At 37.3% G+C, this 17,066-nt stretch overlaps 1 protein-coding gene across 3 annotated transcripts in view; it reads right to left on the bottom strand.

The window, feature by feature from the left end:
- The window catches only part of CHD1L (chromodomain helicase DNA binding protein 1 like), a 67,470-nt gene that overhangs the window by 15,860 nt on the left and 34,544 nt on the right, over nt 1–17,066 (bottom strand). For all 3 annotated transcript variants that reach the window (XM_066261785.1, XM_066261786.1, XM_066261784.1), the window contains 4 exons: nt 15,788–15,953; nt 3,577–3,725; nt 2,529–2,692; nt 1,389–1,594 (listed from right to left, as the gene is read on the bottom strand). In XM_066261785.1, coding sequence (XP_066117882.1) covers nt 1,389–1,594; nt 2,529–2,692; nt 3,577–3,725; nt 15,788–15,953 — 685 coding nt within the window. The remainder of the gene's footprint in view (nt 1–1,388; nt 1,595–2,528; nt 2,693–3,576; nt 3,726–15,787; nt 15,954–17,066) is intronic.

Below are 17,066 nucleotides of genomic sequence, written 5' to 3' on the forward strand. Positions count from 1 at the left end.
ATATCAATCTAATCTAGGAATATCATAGGTTGAATTTCTCAAATATGTTTAGGTTTTCTATAGTATACCTGACCATGATAACAGAAAAGCATCGAAAAATTTAATGACCTGAAAGAGCAAAATTTCTGTGGTACTTCTATAATTCCTGGGAAGTGACTGAGGAAAGATGGGAGACAGATGTAGATGTAACATAACAAAGAAAGTTGAAGCACTGGTTCTACAATGCATGACTCCCATTTTACAGGTAAGGAAGAGGAAAGTTTAAATGACTTATTCAATCTGGTGCTAACATAGCTGTTTAGTACCTTGTATTTAGAGTCATTCATTCATACTATAAATATTCATTAGCATGTATTACAGCTAAGGCATGGTTCTAAGTGCTAGAGCAGTGGTAGTCAACCTGGTTCCTACCGCTCATGAGTGGGTGTTCCAACTTTCATGGTGGGTGGTAGTGGAGCAACCAAAGTATAAATAAAAAGATAGATTTAACTATAGTAAGTTGTTTTATAAAGATTTATTCTGCCAAACTTAGAGAAAATCTGACATAAAGTACTTGGTAATTATTATTATATGCTTTAACTTGCTGTAATTCTGCTTTATAAATTTTATTAAGTAAAGTTACTTCCCTACTTTATAAATCACCATTACTGTGGGACCGGTGGGTGTTTAGAAAATTTTACTACTAACAGAGATACAAAAGTGGGCGGTAGGTATAAAAAGGTTGACTCCCCCTGTGCTAGAGTTATAGCAGTGGACAACAAAACACCCTGCTCCCATGAAGCTTATTTTCTAGTGCAATGAAACAGTTAAATAAGCAAATACATATGTAATATATTAGGTGTTGATATGTGCCATCAAGTAAAATAAGGTAGGAAAGGGGACAGAGAAAAGTGGAGGGGTGAGGACAGGTTCTGTTCTATATGAGGCAATCAGGTGAGATCTCTCTGACACAAAGACATTTGAACAATGCTTGACGGTGGCTATCTGGGAAAACAATGTTCCGGGAAGAGGATGTAAAAAATAAAGAGTGCAAATGTCATGAGGGGGGAACATGCTTGGAATTTTGCTTTTTCTCAAAGGATTCGTTTGTCTTATAGATGTTGCCTCCTTTCACTTTCTTAAAAACCTTGTGAAGAGAATAATGTAGATATTATCCCATTATATGGATAAGGAAGTTGAGACCCAGGGAGGTTGGGTTACTCAACCAGGTAAACGAGAGATGAGAGTCAAATCCAGGTCTCTTGATTCTAAAATTCACACTTCTTTTGACCACACAAGATCGCACTGGGCCCATCAATCATGCCTAGGTCAGGGTTCTGCTCATTCTCCCCAGTTCTTGGCACCATAAAGATTGAGGCTCCCACCCTAGGCCGTAACACTTCTCCTACCTACACAGTGCACAATCACAGCATCCTCTGCCCCAGCCTGTGGGTGGGTGACATCACCACTAACATATTTGATGGAGGTCGAGTCTGAATCTTTATAATCCAGATGGGCTGAGGTCGCATCTTCCCTGTCCTCTAGGTCCTCTAGTTCACTCTCCTCAGAAGGCAGGCAGAAGGACTGATAGTTGTTGGACTCCCACCAGGCCACCCTTCAACAGTCCAGAGAAAAAGAAATTAACTGGGAGAATCACAGTTTTCCTAGAGCACATTTTGTAATGCTATTCACAAACAGTAAGTATCAAGTTGGGAAAACAATTAGAAACTCACCCCAATTTTCTGCCTATTTGTGAATACACAAGGTTTACTGATTAGCCTAACTGCCTCCTGACTATACTTCAATAATGAGCAGCCACCTAATATCCTCATTCTTAAGAATATGACTAAAAGTGGCTGTGAGTAAACTACATTTTGTTAGCTACAATAAAATCTTAAATATACTTGCCTCAATTTAAGGTTTTATTTAAAAAATTTTTAATTTTAAATTAAAGTTTGTATCTTGTCTGCCTTAGGCACTCAGGACTTTTTTCACTTAAGTAAACTATTTAGGTTAAAGTTTAGTCTCTCAGACCCTGGCCGGTTGGCTCAGCGTATAGAGCATTGACCCCTGGTGTGCAGACATACCAGGTTTGATCCTTGGTCAAGGCACATATGAGAAGCAACCATCTGCTTCTCTTCTCCTCCCTCTGCCGCTTCTCTCTCTTCCCCTCTTGCAACCAGTGGCTGGACTGGTTCAAGCATCAGCCCCAGGCGCTGAGGATAGCTCAACTGGTCTGAGCAGCAGACTCAGGCACTGAGAATAGTTTGGTTGTTTCAAGCATCAGCCCCAGACAGGGGTTGTCAGGTGGTCTTGGTTGGGGCACATGCGGGGGTCTGTCTCTCTATCTTCCCTCCTCTCACTTAAAAAAATATAAATAAATAAAAAAGTTTAGTCTTTAAAAAAGTATTCCATTACCAATAGGAGCTATTAGCTTTACAGAAGTTTTCTGCAATTTTAAAGTGATGTTCAGCTCTAGACTTACTATACAATTCTTTTATCAATTATGACTCTCAGCTTTATTAATAATACAAATTATACACACATACTTTTTCTTATGTTCCTCTTCTTCCTTTTTCCTCTTCTTCTCCTCTATTAGTCTCTTTCTCTTGGCTGCTGCTTCTTGTCTTTTCTTCCTTCTGTCCTCCAGCTCTTCTGGACTTAAAATCCACTTCCTCTTGGTAGACTTCTCCACAAGGCCTGGGATGAGAACCTGTTGGAAGAAAAAGATCCATAAAAAAAAAGTTTGGGGGATGCCTGTTCCTTCATGAGTCTCATTCAAACCTAGAACACACTCTGTATGGAAGTAACATGTTTAATATTTCACAAATCATTGCATCACCATGCCACATGTGTGCTAGAAAGACACTTCAATTAACACTTCCATCACTCATCTCACAAGCATGGAGACCAGGACATTGTCCTGCTCTAAACTCAACTAAAGCACTGGCATGGCTGGTACAGCAAGGCATCATTTTGATTAATTTCATTAGGAATAAGGTACTTCAAAAAAAATAACTTTTTTAAAATTGAAAGCATATCTTGCAGGATGTCATATTAGGTTTAACCTTTTTTTTTTTTTTCTGAAGCTGGAAACGGGGAGAGACAGTCAGACAGATTCCCGCATGCGCCCGACCAGGATCCACCCGGCACACCCACCAGGGGGCGATGCTCTGCCCCTCCGGGGCGTCGCTCTGCCATGACCAGAGCTACTCTAGCACCTGGGGCAGAGGCCAAGGAGCCAACCCCAGCGCCCGGGCCATCTTTGCTCCAATGGAGCCTTGGCTGCGGGAGGGGAAGAGAGAGACAGAGAGGAAGGAGAGAGGGAGTGGGGAAGCAAATGGGCGCTTCTCCTATGTGCCCTGGCCGGGAATCGAACCCGGGTCCCCCGCATGCCAGGCCGACGCTCTACCGCTGAGCCAACCAGCCAGGGCCTAGGTTTAACCATTTTTAATGGAAATATTCCTACAATTTATTATATTTCTTTCTTAAACAGAATATTGCACATCATGATTATCTCAATAATAGCCGGCACCCAATGAGCACATACTTAGTGCCAAATAATGTGGACATTAGAAATAGTGTTTGAGTTCTTACATTGCCTTTATTTCGGAGTAACCGGCCCTCTTGACTAGTTTTCTCCAAAATGGTTTTCTGAAGATTCATCAGTTGCTCAAATGATTTTCTGTCTTCTTTACTGGGCTCCTTAGAGTAATCTTTACCTTCAAATAAGTACATATGATTTTCTAAGAATATAAAACACAAAAAGAGAAATGTTAGATGCTAAAAAAAATGGATTAGCTCTATTCAAAGCAATAATCAGGGTGAACAAAAAAAACAGCCTAGCCAAAACTTTCAGAACTGTGTTGAATAAGAGTAGAGAAAGTGGGCAGCCTTGTTTTATTCCTGATTTTAGATAAAAAGCCTTACTTTTTTTCACCATTTGGTATATTATTAGCTGATGGTTTGTCATATATGGCCTTTACTATGTTGAGGCACTTTCCTTCTATACCTATATTATTTGTTTTAAACATAAAGAGATGTTGTATCTTATCAAATGCCTTTTCTGCATCTATTGATAGGATCATATGATTTTTGTCCTTTGTTTTGTTGACATAGTGTATTACCTTGACCAGTTTACATATGTTGAACCATCCTTATGCTCCTGGAATGAATCTCATTTGATTGTGATGTATTTTTTTTAATGTATTGTGGTAGTCAACTTGCTAGTATTCTGTTTAGGATTTTTGCATCTGTATTCATTAGAGATATTGGTCTATAGTTTTCTTTTTTTGTGTTGTCCTTGCCAGGTTTTGGTATAAGGGTCATGTTGGCTTCATAAAATGTGTTAGGGAGTACTGCTGCTGCTTCTACTTTTTTGAAGACTTTGAAAAGGATAGGTACCAAATCTTCTTTGAATGTTTCATAGAATTCACTAGTGTAGCCATCTGATCCTGAACTATTATTTTTAGGGAGGTTTTTAATAGGTGTTTCTATTTCCTCCCTGCTTATAGATCTATTTAAGTTTTCCACTTCTTTATCACTCAATCTAGGAAGACTGTATAGTTCTAGAAATTTATCCATTTCTTCTAGATTGTTGAATTCAGTACCATATAATCATTCACAGAGCAATCAGGCAAGAGAAAAAAATAAAAGGCATCCATATCAGAAAAAAAGAAGTAAAGGTATCACTTTTTAAATATATGATCCTGTATATAGAAAACCTTTGGCTTGCTGGCTCAGTGGTAGAGCATTGGCATGGAATGTAGATGTCCTGGGTTTGATTCCCAGTCAGGGCACACAGCAGAAGTGACCATCTGCTTCATCAACCCTACCCCTCCTCATTCTCCTTCTCTCTTCCCCTCTCACAGTATGGCCTGATAGGTTCAAGCATTTTGGCCCTCAGCTCTGAGGATGGCTGTGGAGCCTTTGTCTCAGGTGCTAAAAATAGCTTGGTTGTAAGCATGGCCCCACATGGGCAAAGCATCGGTTCTAGACATAAGACATACGTGGAAGTCTGTCTCTCTATCTCTCTTCTACTCACTTGAAAAAAGGAGAAAAAAAACCCCAAAGGTTCCACAAAAAAACTATTAGAAATAATAAACCAATACAGTGAAGTCACAGGATACAAAATCAATATACAAAAGTCTATTGCTTTCCTATATACCAAAGATGAAACTTCAGAAAATGAACTCAAAAACACAATTCCTTTTAGAATTGTAACAAAAAAATATAATAAAATACCTAGGGATAAACTTAACAAGAGAGCTGAAGGACCTATATGCTGAAAACTATAAAACATTATTGAAAGAAATTGAAAAAGACACAATGAAGTAAAAAAATATTCCATGTTCATGAATTGGAAGAATCAACAGTTAAAATGGCCATATTACACAAAACAATATAAAAATGTTATGCAATCCCCATCAAAATCCCAATCTCATTCTTTAAACAAGTAGAATAAAAAGTCACCAGGTTTGCATGGAACCATAAAAAACCCCAAATAGCCAAAGCAATCCAGAGAAAAAAGAATGAACCCAGAGGCATCACCACTTGACTTCAAATCAAACTACAGAGCCACAATAATCAAAACAGCATGGTATTGGCAGAAAAACCAACATACAGACCAATGGAACAGAATCAGAGCCCAGAAATAAAACCACATATATATGGAAAAATAATCTTCGACAAAGAAGCCAAGAACACACAATGGAGAAAAGAAAACCTCTTCAATAAATGGCGCTGGGAAAATTAGAAAGCCACATGCAAAAGAATGACACTTGACTACAGTTTGTCCCCCTGCACAAAAATTAATTCAAAATGGATCAAAGACCTAAATATAAGATTTGAAACAGTAACTTACATAGAAGAAAACATAGGCACTAAGCTCATGGACGTTGGCCATAGAGAACAATTTATGAGTTTGACTCCAAAGGAAAGGGAAGTAAAGGCAACAATAAATGAATAGGATTATATCAAACTAAATAGCTTCAGCACAAGAAAAGAAACTGACAACAAAACAGACAGCCAACCAAATGGGAGTTGATATTCACAAACAACAGCTCTGATAGGGGGTTAATATTCAAAATAAAGAACTCACAAAGCTCAGCAAAAAACAAGGAAACAATCCAATTAAAAAATGCGAAAAGGACCTGAAGAGAACTTCTCCCAAGTGGACAAATGGCCAAGAGATATATGAAAAAATGTTCATCTTCATTAGCAATAGAGAAATGCAAATGAAAACTACAATGAGATACCACTTCACACCTGTTGGATTAGCTATTGGAGAGACTGTGGAGAAAAAGGAACCCTCATTCATAGCTGGTGGGAATGTAAACTGGTACAACCATTATGTAAGTACAGTGGTTCCTCAAAAAAATTAAGACTAGAACTACCATATGACCCAGAAATCCTTCTATAGGATATCTACCCAAAAAACTTGTAAACAACTCGTAAACATTAGTATGTGAAGACACATGCATTCCCATGTTCATCACAGCATTATTCACAGTTGCCAAGACTTAAAAAAAAACCAAAGTGTCCTTCAACAGAGGATTGGCTAAAAAGATGTAGTACATATATACAATAGATTACTACTCAGTCATAAGAAATGATGACATATTGCAATTTACGACAACATGAATGGACCTTGAAAATATTATAATGAGTGAAATAAGTAAATCAGAAAAAGCTAAGAACTAAATGACTTCACATATAGGTGGAATATAAAACTGAGAATTATGGACATGGATAAAAGTTGAAGTGGTTACGGGGGTGGTGCAGGGAAGGGAGTAAAGAGGGACAAAAATATGGTGACAGAAAATGATTTGATTTTGGTGAAGATTACACAACATAATCAACAGTTCAAATGGTATAAAAATGTTTACCTGAAACCTATGTTCTCTTATTGATCAATGTCATCCCTTTAAATGTAATTTAAAATAAAAAGGAACAGCCTATATTCTAAACGGGGTTAAGACTACCTATGATGAAGGTAGTGCATTTATGATTCCACTGACACTGATGGGTTTGGGATCCACAAGGGGATCTCACACATTAACTTTTCAAAGGAGAGCATAGCTAAAGCCTTTTGGTCGTCTCTAGATGGTCTGTGAGTCTCTGTTATGTACCTCCATCCTGTTGAGTCTTAAATCACTCATCACTTATTCATGCCACACTATTCCTCAGCAAAAATCTTACATTAAGGTATCCAAAAAAACATATTCTAAACATACTTTTAATACTCAACTCATTTCCCCTTTCCTATATATTTTTTTAAAAACCTATCAATTTGATGAGAAATATGAAGAATTATAAATAAAATTCCTTATATAATTCCTTAGATTTACAATAGTCTTTCTAGATTGCATGAAGCATTTTCATGAGCCTATCCACAATCCTGGTATAACTATCCCCACTTAAGAAAGGAAAAACTGAGGATCAGACAGGGATTAAGAGATATCTGAATTCTTACTGCTAATAAGTAAAGAAAGCAGAATTTCTGACTCCTAAGACCAGGAGCTTTTTTCAGTATATTATTATGTCCATAGAAGCAAGGTGAGATAATAGGCCAGCAAATAATAACTACAGCAATAACAACACTGCTTAGATGACATTGTATGCCATCAGAACACTTATACATCTATTATCACATTAGATCTCTGCAACTGTTTAAAAGAGAGAAATAGACATTAACAGCACCATTTTACAGACTGGCACACAAAAGCTTAAAGAGGGTAGGTGATCTGACAAGATCATAAATCACTGATAAGGGAAACTCATAACAAGACTAGCAACCACAGAGATGTGAGATGATTCTAAAGTAAAGTGCATTTAATAGCATGTTACCAAAGAATGTATTTTCACAGTATTATGAAATCAGCTGTTTGTTATAAAAGCAAAACATTTTCATTCTCAAGAGATCAATGGCTTCACACTTGCACCCAAATACAAGCAGCTATAATTTTGATTGGTATTTGCTAATTAAATCAGCAGTGGGCTTTCAATGAAGTGCTCTATCAACATGTGGGAAAAAATACAGAGCTTATAAGTGTCAAATAGAATCAAATATGCATGCTTCATATTGCATGCAATTCTCAACTTACAAACCTGGTAGACTGCCTGAAAAAAACCATTGTGTTTTGGCAGGTGGACTGAGAAATATAATTACCATTCTGAAAACCAGTAAAGATTTTGTTCTAGTAAACATTAGAAAAATAAGATGACATTCATCTAGATGAGTTCAGAAATGGGTCTAAGCTTCAGTTTTTTGTTGTTGTTGTTTTTTTACAGGGACAGACAGGAACAGAGAGAGATGAGAAGCATCAATCATCAGTTTTTCATTGTGACACCTTAGTTGTTCATTGATTGCTTTCTCATATGTGCCTTGACCGTGGGCTACAGCAGACCGAGTAACCCCTTGCTTGAGCCAGTGACCTTGGGTCCAAGCTGGTGAGCATTTTGCTCAAGCCAGAGGAGCCCACGCGCAAGCTGGAGACCTCGGGGTCTCGAACCTGGGTCTTCCGCATCCCAATCCGACGCTCTATCCACTGCGCCACCGCCTGGTAGGCAGTATTTGTTTTTTTAATTAATAAATTAAATTTAATGGGATGACACTGGTCCATAGGAACACATAAGTTTCAGGTATACTTCTCTATAGCATTTAAATTACTCATTGTGTTGTGTGTCCATCACCCAAATCAAATCATTTTCCATTACCATATTATTTGGCCCTCTATGCTGGCCTCCCCCAAATCGCCTCCCTCTGGCAACCACTTCACTTTGTCTGGGTCCATGAGTCTCACTTTTTTATCCCACCTATGTGTGGAATCAAATAGTTCTTAGATTTTTCTGATAGACTTATTTCACTTAGCATAATATTCTCAAGGTACATCCATGATGTCTCAAACGGCAATATTTCATCATTTCTTATGGCTGAGTAGTACTCCATTATATACCATATCTTCTTTATCCATTCCTCTATCAAGGGACACTTTGGTTGTTTCCAAGTCTTAGCCACCATGAATACTGTTGCAATGAATATGGGGGTGCATATGTCTTTGAGAACAAATGTTTTCTAGTTTTTCAGATAGATACCCAGTAGACAGATTGCTGGTTCATATGATAGCTCTATTCTTAATTTTTTGAGGAAACACCATACTGTCTTCCATAGTGACTGTACCAGTTTACATTCCCACCAGCAGTGAAGGTTCCTTTTTCTCCACAACCTCTCCAATATTTATTACCTGTCAACAGCCAGTCTGACAGGTGTGACATGTTATCTCATTGTAGTTTTTATTTCCATTTCTTTAATAGCTTGAGAAGATGAGTATCTATTCATATATCTGTTGTCTGTCTTCATGAGAGAAATGTCTGCCCAGACTCTCTCCCCAGTTATAAACTGGATTGTTTGTATTGCTGAGCTTTGTGAAGTTTTTATATATTTTGGACAGTAACCCCTTGTCAGAGCTGTTGTTTGTGAATATCATCTCCCATTTGGTTAACTACTTTTTGTTTTGTTGCAGGTTTCTTCTGCTGTGTGGAAGCTTTTCAGTTCAATATAGTCCCATTCATTTATTTTTGCCTTTCTTCATCTTTGGGGGTCTTCATAAAATGGTCTCCTTGGTCAAAACATAGTACCTATGTTTTCTTCTATGTAATTTATTGTTTCAGATCTTATATTTAGGTCTTTGATCCATTTTGAATTAATTTTTCTGCATGGGAACAAACTGTAGTCGTTTCATTCTTTTGCAATGAAGTTTCATTCTTTTCTAATTTTCCCAGCACCATTTATTAAAGAGGTTTTCTTTCTCCATTGTGTATTTTTGGCTCTTTTATCAAAGATGATTTGTCCATTTATATGTGGTTTTATATCTGGGCTCTCAATCTGTTTCATTGTTTTATGTATCTTTTTCTTCCAATATCATGCTGCTTTGATTACTGTGGCTCTCTAGCATAATTTGAAGTCAGGTAGTGTGATACCTCCACCTTCATTTTTTTTCTCAGATTTGCTTTGGCTATTAGGAGTCTAAATATTTTTTGTTTTGTTTCTTTAAAAAATTACATTGGAATTTTAATGGGGACTGCATTAAATGTGTATATTCCTTAGTTTAGGTAATATGGCCATATTAACTATGTTGATTCTTTCAATCCACAAACATGGAATATTCATTTCATTGTATCATTTTTAATTTCTTTTAATATTGCTTTGTCTGCCTGACCTGTGGTGGCGCAGTGGATAAAGCATCGACCTGGAAATCCTGAGGTCGCCGGTTCAAAACCCTGGGCTTGCCTGGTCAAGGCACATATGGGAGTTGATGCTTCCAGCTCCTCCTCCCTTCTCTCTCTCTGTCTCTCTCTCCTCTGTCTCTCTCCTCTCTAAAAATGAATAAATTTAAAAAAAAATATTGCTTTGTCATTTTCAGTATATAGGTCCTTTCCTTTGTTAAGTTTATTTATAGGTATTTTTTGTTGTTGTTGCAATTGTAAAAGAAATTGTTTTTCTTCAATTCATTTTCTGAGGTTTCGTTGTTGGCATATACGATAGCAGACTTTTGTATATTGATTTTGTATCCTGCAACTCTGTTTATTGTTTCTTCTAGTTTTTTTGGTGGAGTCTTTGGAGTTTTCTCTATACAGATGATGTCATCTGCAAAAAGTGATACCTTTACTTCTTCTTTCCCAATATGAATGCCTTTTATTCTCTTCTCTTGCCTGATTGCTCTGGCTAGGTCCTAGCCTACATGACGTCCAGAACTACATTGAATGGAGTGGTGAGAGTGGGAGCCTTATCTTGTTCCTAATTTTAGAGGAAAAGCTTTCAGTTTTTCACCAGTAAGCATAATATTAACTGAAGGTTTGTCACATATGGCCTGTATTATGTTGAGGTACTTACCTTCTATAACCATTGAGTTGAGTGTTCTCATCACAAATGGATATTGTATCATACACTGAATGCCTTTTCTGCATCTATTGATAGGATTATATTTTTGTCCTTTTAAACTGTAGTCTATTGATTGATTTTCATATGTTGAACCATCCTTGTGCCTCTGGAATAAATCCCAATTGATCATAATGTATTGTTTTTTTTAATGTATTGTTGTATTTCATTTGCTAGTATTTTGTTTAAGATTTTTGCATCTGTATTCATTAGACATATTGGTCTGTAGTTTTCTTTTTTGTGTTATCCTTACCAGGCTTTGGTATCAGGGCTATGTTGGCCTCATAAAATGTGTTAGAAAGTATTACCTCTTCAATTTTTGGAAGACTTTGAAAAGGACAGTTACCCAAATCTTTTTTGAATGTTTGGAAGAATTCACTAGTAAAACCATCTCATCCTAGACTTTTATTTTGGGAGAGGGTTTTGATAGTTGTTTCTATTTACTCACTGTTTATCAGTCTATTTAGGTTTTCTACTTCTTCATGATTCAGTCTAGGAAGATTGCATAGTTCTAGGAACTTACCTATTTCTTCTAGAATGTTGAATTTGGTGGCATATAGTATTTCATACTATTCTAGGTATGATCCTTTGTATATCTATGATTCTGTAGTAACTTCTCTTTTATTTTGGATTGTTTATATGAGCCATTTCTCTTTTTTCATTAGTGAGTCTAGCCAGGGGCTTGTCAATTTTATTAATCTTTTCAAAGAATCAGCTCTTTCTTGTATTAATATTTTCTATAGTTTTTTGTTGTTTTTGTTCTCTATTTCATTAGGTTCTGCTCTAATTTTTATTATTTGCTTTCTTCTGCTGACTTTGGGTTGCCTTTGTTCTTCTTTTTCTAGTTCTATAAGATGTAATAACAGGTATTTACTTAGAAACTCTTGTTTCTTGAAATAGGCCTGTAATGACATGAACTTACCTATTACTGCTTTTACTGCATCCCAGAAGTTTTTGATATGTCACGTTGTCATTCTTATTTGTCTATATATACCTTTTGATCTCTGGCTTTATTTCTTCTTTGATCCAGTCATTTCTCAGAAGTCTGTTATTTAATTTCCATGTTTTTGTGGGTTTCTTTACTTCATATTTGCAGCTGAGTTATAATTTTAGAGCATTACGGTCAGTGAATATGCTTGGTATAATTTCAATCTTCTTTAATTTATTGAGGCTAGTTTTGTGGCCCAACATTTGGTGTGTCCTTGAGAATATTCCGTGTGCACTGGAATGTATACTTTAATATTCTGGGATAAAAAGTTCTATAAATGTTAATTATTTCCATTTGGTTAGTTTGTCATTTAAAGTTAATGTTTCTTTATTGATTCTCTGTTTGGATGATCTATCTAGAACTGTCAGCAGAGTATTAAAGTCCACAACTATGATTAACTTTTGTCTGTTTATCTCTTTAGTTCTGTTAGTAGTTGTTTTATATATTTTGGTGCTCCTTACTCTGGCACACATATATTAAGAAGTGTTATGTCTTCTTGATGTTGTGTCCCCTTTATCATTATGAAATGTTGATCTTTGTTGTTATCTTGAAGTTAGTATTGTCAGATATAAGAATGACTATATCTGCTTTTCTTTCAATACTATTTGCATGAAGAATCATATTCCACCCTTTCACTTTGACTACATTTGTCCTTGCAGCTTAGATGTGTCTAGATGGTTGGGTTGTTTTTTTAATCCAATATGCTATTCTGTGCCTCTTTATTGGTGAGTTTATAGTCCATTTACATTTAGAGCAATTATCGATGTTTAAGGATTCCCTATAGCCACTTCATGGTTTGTTTTCTGGTAGCTCTGTGCTCCGTTGGTCCTTTTTCTTTGTTTCTGTCCATTGTTTTTGTTTGGTGGTATTCCATACTTCTTTCCTGTTTCCTCTTTTTTAGGCTATGTGTTTCAGTTGTTTTGTTTTTTTGGTGGGTGGTTACCATTAGGTTGTTGAAAAAAAAGTTTCATATATACAATAGTCCTTGTCTTATGAATGCTTCTTCCCTCCATCCTCCTTTGCTAGTTCAGACCTTTATCCCCTCCTTTTATGTTTTTGTTGTCATAGATTATTCATTTATAGCATAAACTTTTTTGAGTTTTACTTGTAGTTTTGTTTTGTTTTGTTCTTTGTATCCAGTATCCAGTAGAATAACCTCAAGTACATCTTGCAGTGGGGGTGATCTGATAAATTCCATCAGCTTCTCTATCTTTGGAAAAGTTTTTATTTCTCCTTCATATTTTAAGAATTATTGTGATGGATACAGTATTCTTGGCTGGTAATTCCTCTCTTTAAACTTTGAGTGTTTGGATCCATTCTCTTCTGGCTTGTAGAGTTTGTGCTGAGAAGTCTGATGACAACCCAATGAGCCTTCCTTTATATGTTAAGCTCTTCTTTCCCCTAGCTGCCTTGAAGTTTCTTTCTTTTTGACATTTTTATTACAATGTGCCTTGGAGAAGGCTGTTCGGGTTGAAGTAACTAGGTGGTGTGTGCTTCATGGATTTGAGAACCTACCTCTTTCCATAGGCCTGAAAGTTCTCATCAATTATTTGTTTGAATAGGCTTTGTGTTCCCTTCTTCCTCTCTTCTTCTAGTATACCTATTATTCTTATATTGCTCTTTCTGATGAAGTCTGACAGTTCTCGTAGAGCTCCAACATTTTCTTGAAATTCTTGAGTTCTCTCTTCTTTCCTCTGCATCACCTCTAGATGCCTGTCTTCGACGTCACTGATTCTTTCCTCTATCTTGCCAGTTCTATTAGCTAAACCTGTTAGTTCATTTTTCAATTGGTATACTGAATTCTTCCATCTCCAGAATTTGTTTGGTTCTCTTTAAAGTTTCAATTAATTTGGTAAAGAACTTGTTTTGTTCATTAATCTGTTTTCTGAGTGCATTAAATTGCCTATCAGTATTTTCTTGCAGCTGAGTTTTCAGAACTTCAACTTTGAATTCTCTATCATTTAAATTCCAAATGTCCAAGTATTGCTTTCTGAATATTTCCACTTTATTTATGAACTATGTGTCTTTCTTATTCATGGTATTCAAAGGACTCCTTCTCGGTCTAGTAAGCATTTGTGAGCACCACTTTCTTAGTACATTCCAAGAGGTTTGTTTCTATTATTTTCCAGTAGGTGGCGCTGGATTTCAAGTTTTAGCTCTGTGAAATCCCCTGGCTGACCCACTGTGATGCTGCAACCACAATGATAGGTGTGGGGCAGGCTGTGAGGACTATCATTTTCTTAGTTCTTCCTCCTGGCAATGGTGATCTTGGGCCTCCACATGTTCTTCCCTGTGTCCTGACAGACCAGGGGCCAGACTTAATCAGAGTAACCCTATTCTTCAGGGGGCACAGTGACTCTGCAGAGTTATCTCTAGGGTATGCTACTATTGCTCTTTGCATCCCACAAAGGGAGGTATGATCTGGGAGCTCAGGGGACTGCAGAGCTTGTATTTCTTTTTCTCTGTCCTAAGGGCAGGCTACAGACAGACTATGGGAGCACCAGCAGTGTCTGAGAGTTTTGTCTTCTGCCCTGTCCATGCACTCAGATGCTGATCTAGTTTTTGCACTCCTCTGAGTACCCACCCACACTGCTCTTCCTGGACACACTAGGTTTTTCTCCTCTCCAGAATCCCACCATGAGTGCTCAGCTGAAGGGCTGCATCTTTATCTTTCACCCAGGTCATTCCTTGCCCACATTTAGTTGTTTCAAATGTGTGGATCTTTCAGACATGCCTGTGAAACAAGTTGGGATTCTTTCACTGAGTTATAACTTTTTCAAATTGTAGAAATTTCAAGGGGAGAGATCAAAGGGATTTTTCACTTCACCATTCCTCTGATGTCACTTTCTGAACTTCAGTATTTTATGTAATTAAAATGTATCTTAAAAATAGGATCTTATGTACCTTTTTCTTTTTCCACCTACAATCACTAAATGGCAGTAAAGGGATTTTTAAAAAACATGTGAGGCAACAGTAAAAAATTAAGAAAAACAAAATCATCTTGTGATTTATATGTATTGCTTCACTAAAAAATTAAAATGGTACCTACACCTCATGGGGTATTGTGAAGATTAAATTAAAAGGGCACATGACACAGTAGACACTTTTGATTGAGTATAGAATAATCAGTGTTAACTAAAATTTAAAAAACAAATTAGGCCCTTGCCGGTTGGCTAAGTGGTAGAGCATTGGCCTGATGTGTGGAAGTCCCGGGTTTGATTCCCAACAGGGCACACAGGAGAAGCGCCCATCTGCTTCTCCACCCCTCCCCTCTCCTTTATTTCTGTCTCTCTCTTCCCCTCCCAGAGCCAAGCCTCAATTGGAGCAAAGTTGGCCCAGGCACTGAGGATTGCTCCACCTCAGGTGTTAGAATGGCTCTGGCTGCAAGGGAGCAACGCCCCAGATGGGCGGAGCATCGCCTCCTGGTGGATTTGACAGGTGGATCCCAGGCGCATGCGGGAGTCTGTCACTCTGCCTCCCTGATTCTCACTTCAGAAAATAAAAAATATTAAAAAACAAATCATTGTACTATTCAGAAAAGAAATTACTATGTAGAGACCACCATACTACAGATAGTAGAATTTACTAATAAAGTGATGTTTGCAACTAAGGGAGGAAAAGCACATTATGGTGGAGATTGATACCACCATAAGCATCAACATTATCAATCTGGTTCAAAGTTCAGCTGTAAGGCAATAGCCAGACAATGTCCAGTCAGTCTAGAAGAGTTCTTGGACCAAGTAAGTCTTAAACAGTGTGCCTAAGATGAGAACAGGGATGGGTAGAAAACAAGATGTTCCAGAGAGCAGCGCTGAGAACCCCATCTCACATTCTAGCTTAAAGTAGATGTACCCTTTGCACTGTTCTCACCCCCTACTTACTTCCTTGCTCTTGCTCTCTGCTTCCTTCTTCTGCTGTAGGCAAGGCATCAGAGATCCACTGGCCATCTTTTGTTTCTCCCAGGATAGACTCCAGGTCTATTTCATCCATGCTGCTCCCCTCAGAGGACAGCAATTTATCCAAACCGAATTTCAGTATCTCACCCAACTTGAATGTAGAAAACAAAGTCCAGTCAGTTTTCATGAGAACAAACATTGAGATATTAGGGATTTGCTAAGTGACTTGAAGATACCAGGCACAGTCTTCCCTAATGGTCAGTCTTGCTTCTCTTCCCAAGATAAGAAACCAATAGCACCATTTAGTAGTTGATGGGTAAACAGAGAAGTGATAAATGATAATCAGAGATGTTGACTTTGACAATTCTCAGTGACAGTAACAATATATAGGCCTCCAATTCTTTTTTTCAAAGAATAACAGTAACTTCTTTCATTACTTTAGCACTTCTGACCAAGTTTTTTCATAAGTATTCCTAATAGCCACATGAGATGTCAAAGACTCTGTTAGCTACTCTTCCACCTCCCCTACTGCCAAACTTCCTGAAAAGAGAAAGCTACACAAGGTACTTACCCTCTGTCATTAACTGAGTTTCTTTCTTCCTTTGGCAATCTGGTTTCCTACTACAGTACTCTATGTAAACCAACTTCACTAAGACCAGTTACAACTCCTGATTGCTGGACCTGAAGACCATTTCTCATCTTCCTGGATGTTCCTCTGGAAATGCACCATCCTGCTTCTCTTCCCTTCTCTCTAATACCCTCAGCCTATTCCCTAGGGCTGTAGGAATCACTCAAAGAGTTCAGTTCATGTAAAAACAAAATGTCTAGCTTGCCTGCCACCATGGTTAAACATGCACTCATCAGTTGGGAACCAAAGGAAAAACAAAAAAAGAAATAAACACATCTTACCCTTGGAGGTAAACAAAAACCAAACAAGTAAACACATAAAATCCAGGGTTACTATTTCTAGTTCTAGTCCTAAAATAAATTAAACCTTGAGCCTTTCCTGTACGTTACTGACTCCCTCATAAGAACAAAATGAGCCTTGTCCTTGGCAAAGCCGGTACGTAAAGATACGTACTAGCCTTTGTGGCTAAAAAAAAATGTGAGAAAACTGCTGTTTCTTTTCTAACCCATGCTCAGATTAATTCTAAACTTGGTAACTCTGATTATAATATTGTGTATTTTTTTTTAGAAATACTTGTATTTTGTTTGCTAAATCAGTCTTTTTAAAGCTGCTCTCACAAACCTTTGCAAATGAAAT

Source organism: Saccopteryx bilineata, chromosome 2, assembly GCF_036850765.1.
Source record: "Saccopteryx bilineata isolate mSacBil1 chromosome 2, mSacBil1_pri_phased_curated, whole genome shotgun sequence".
In the NCBI taxonomy this organism is placed as follows: domain Eukaryota; kingdom Metazoa; phylum Chordata; class Mammalia; order Chiroptera; family Emballonuridae; genus Saccopteryx; species Saccopteryx bilineata.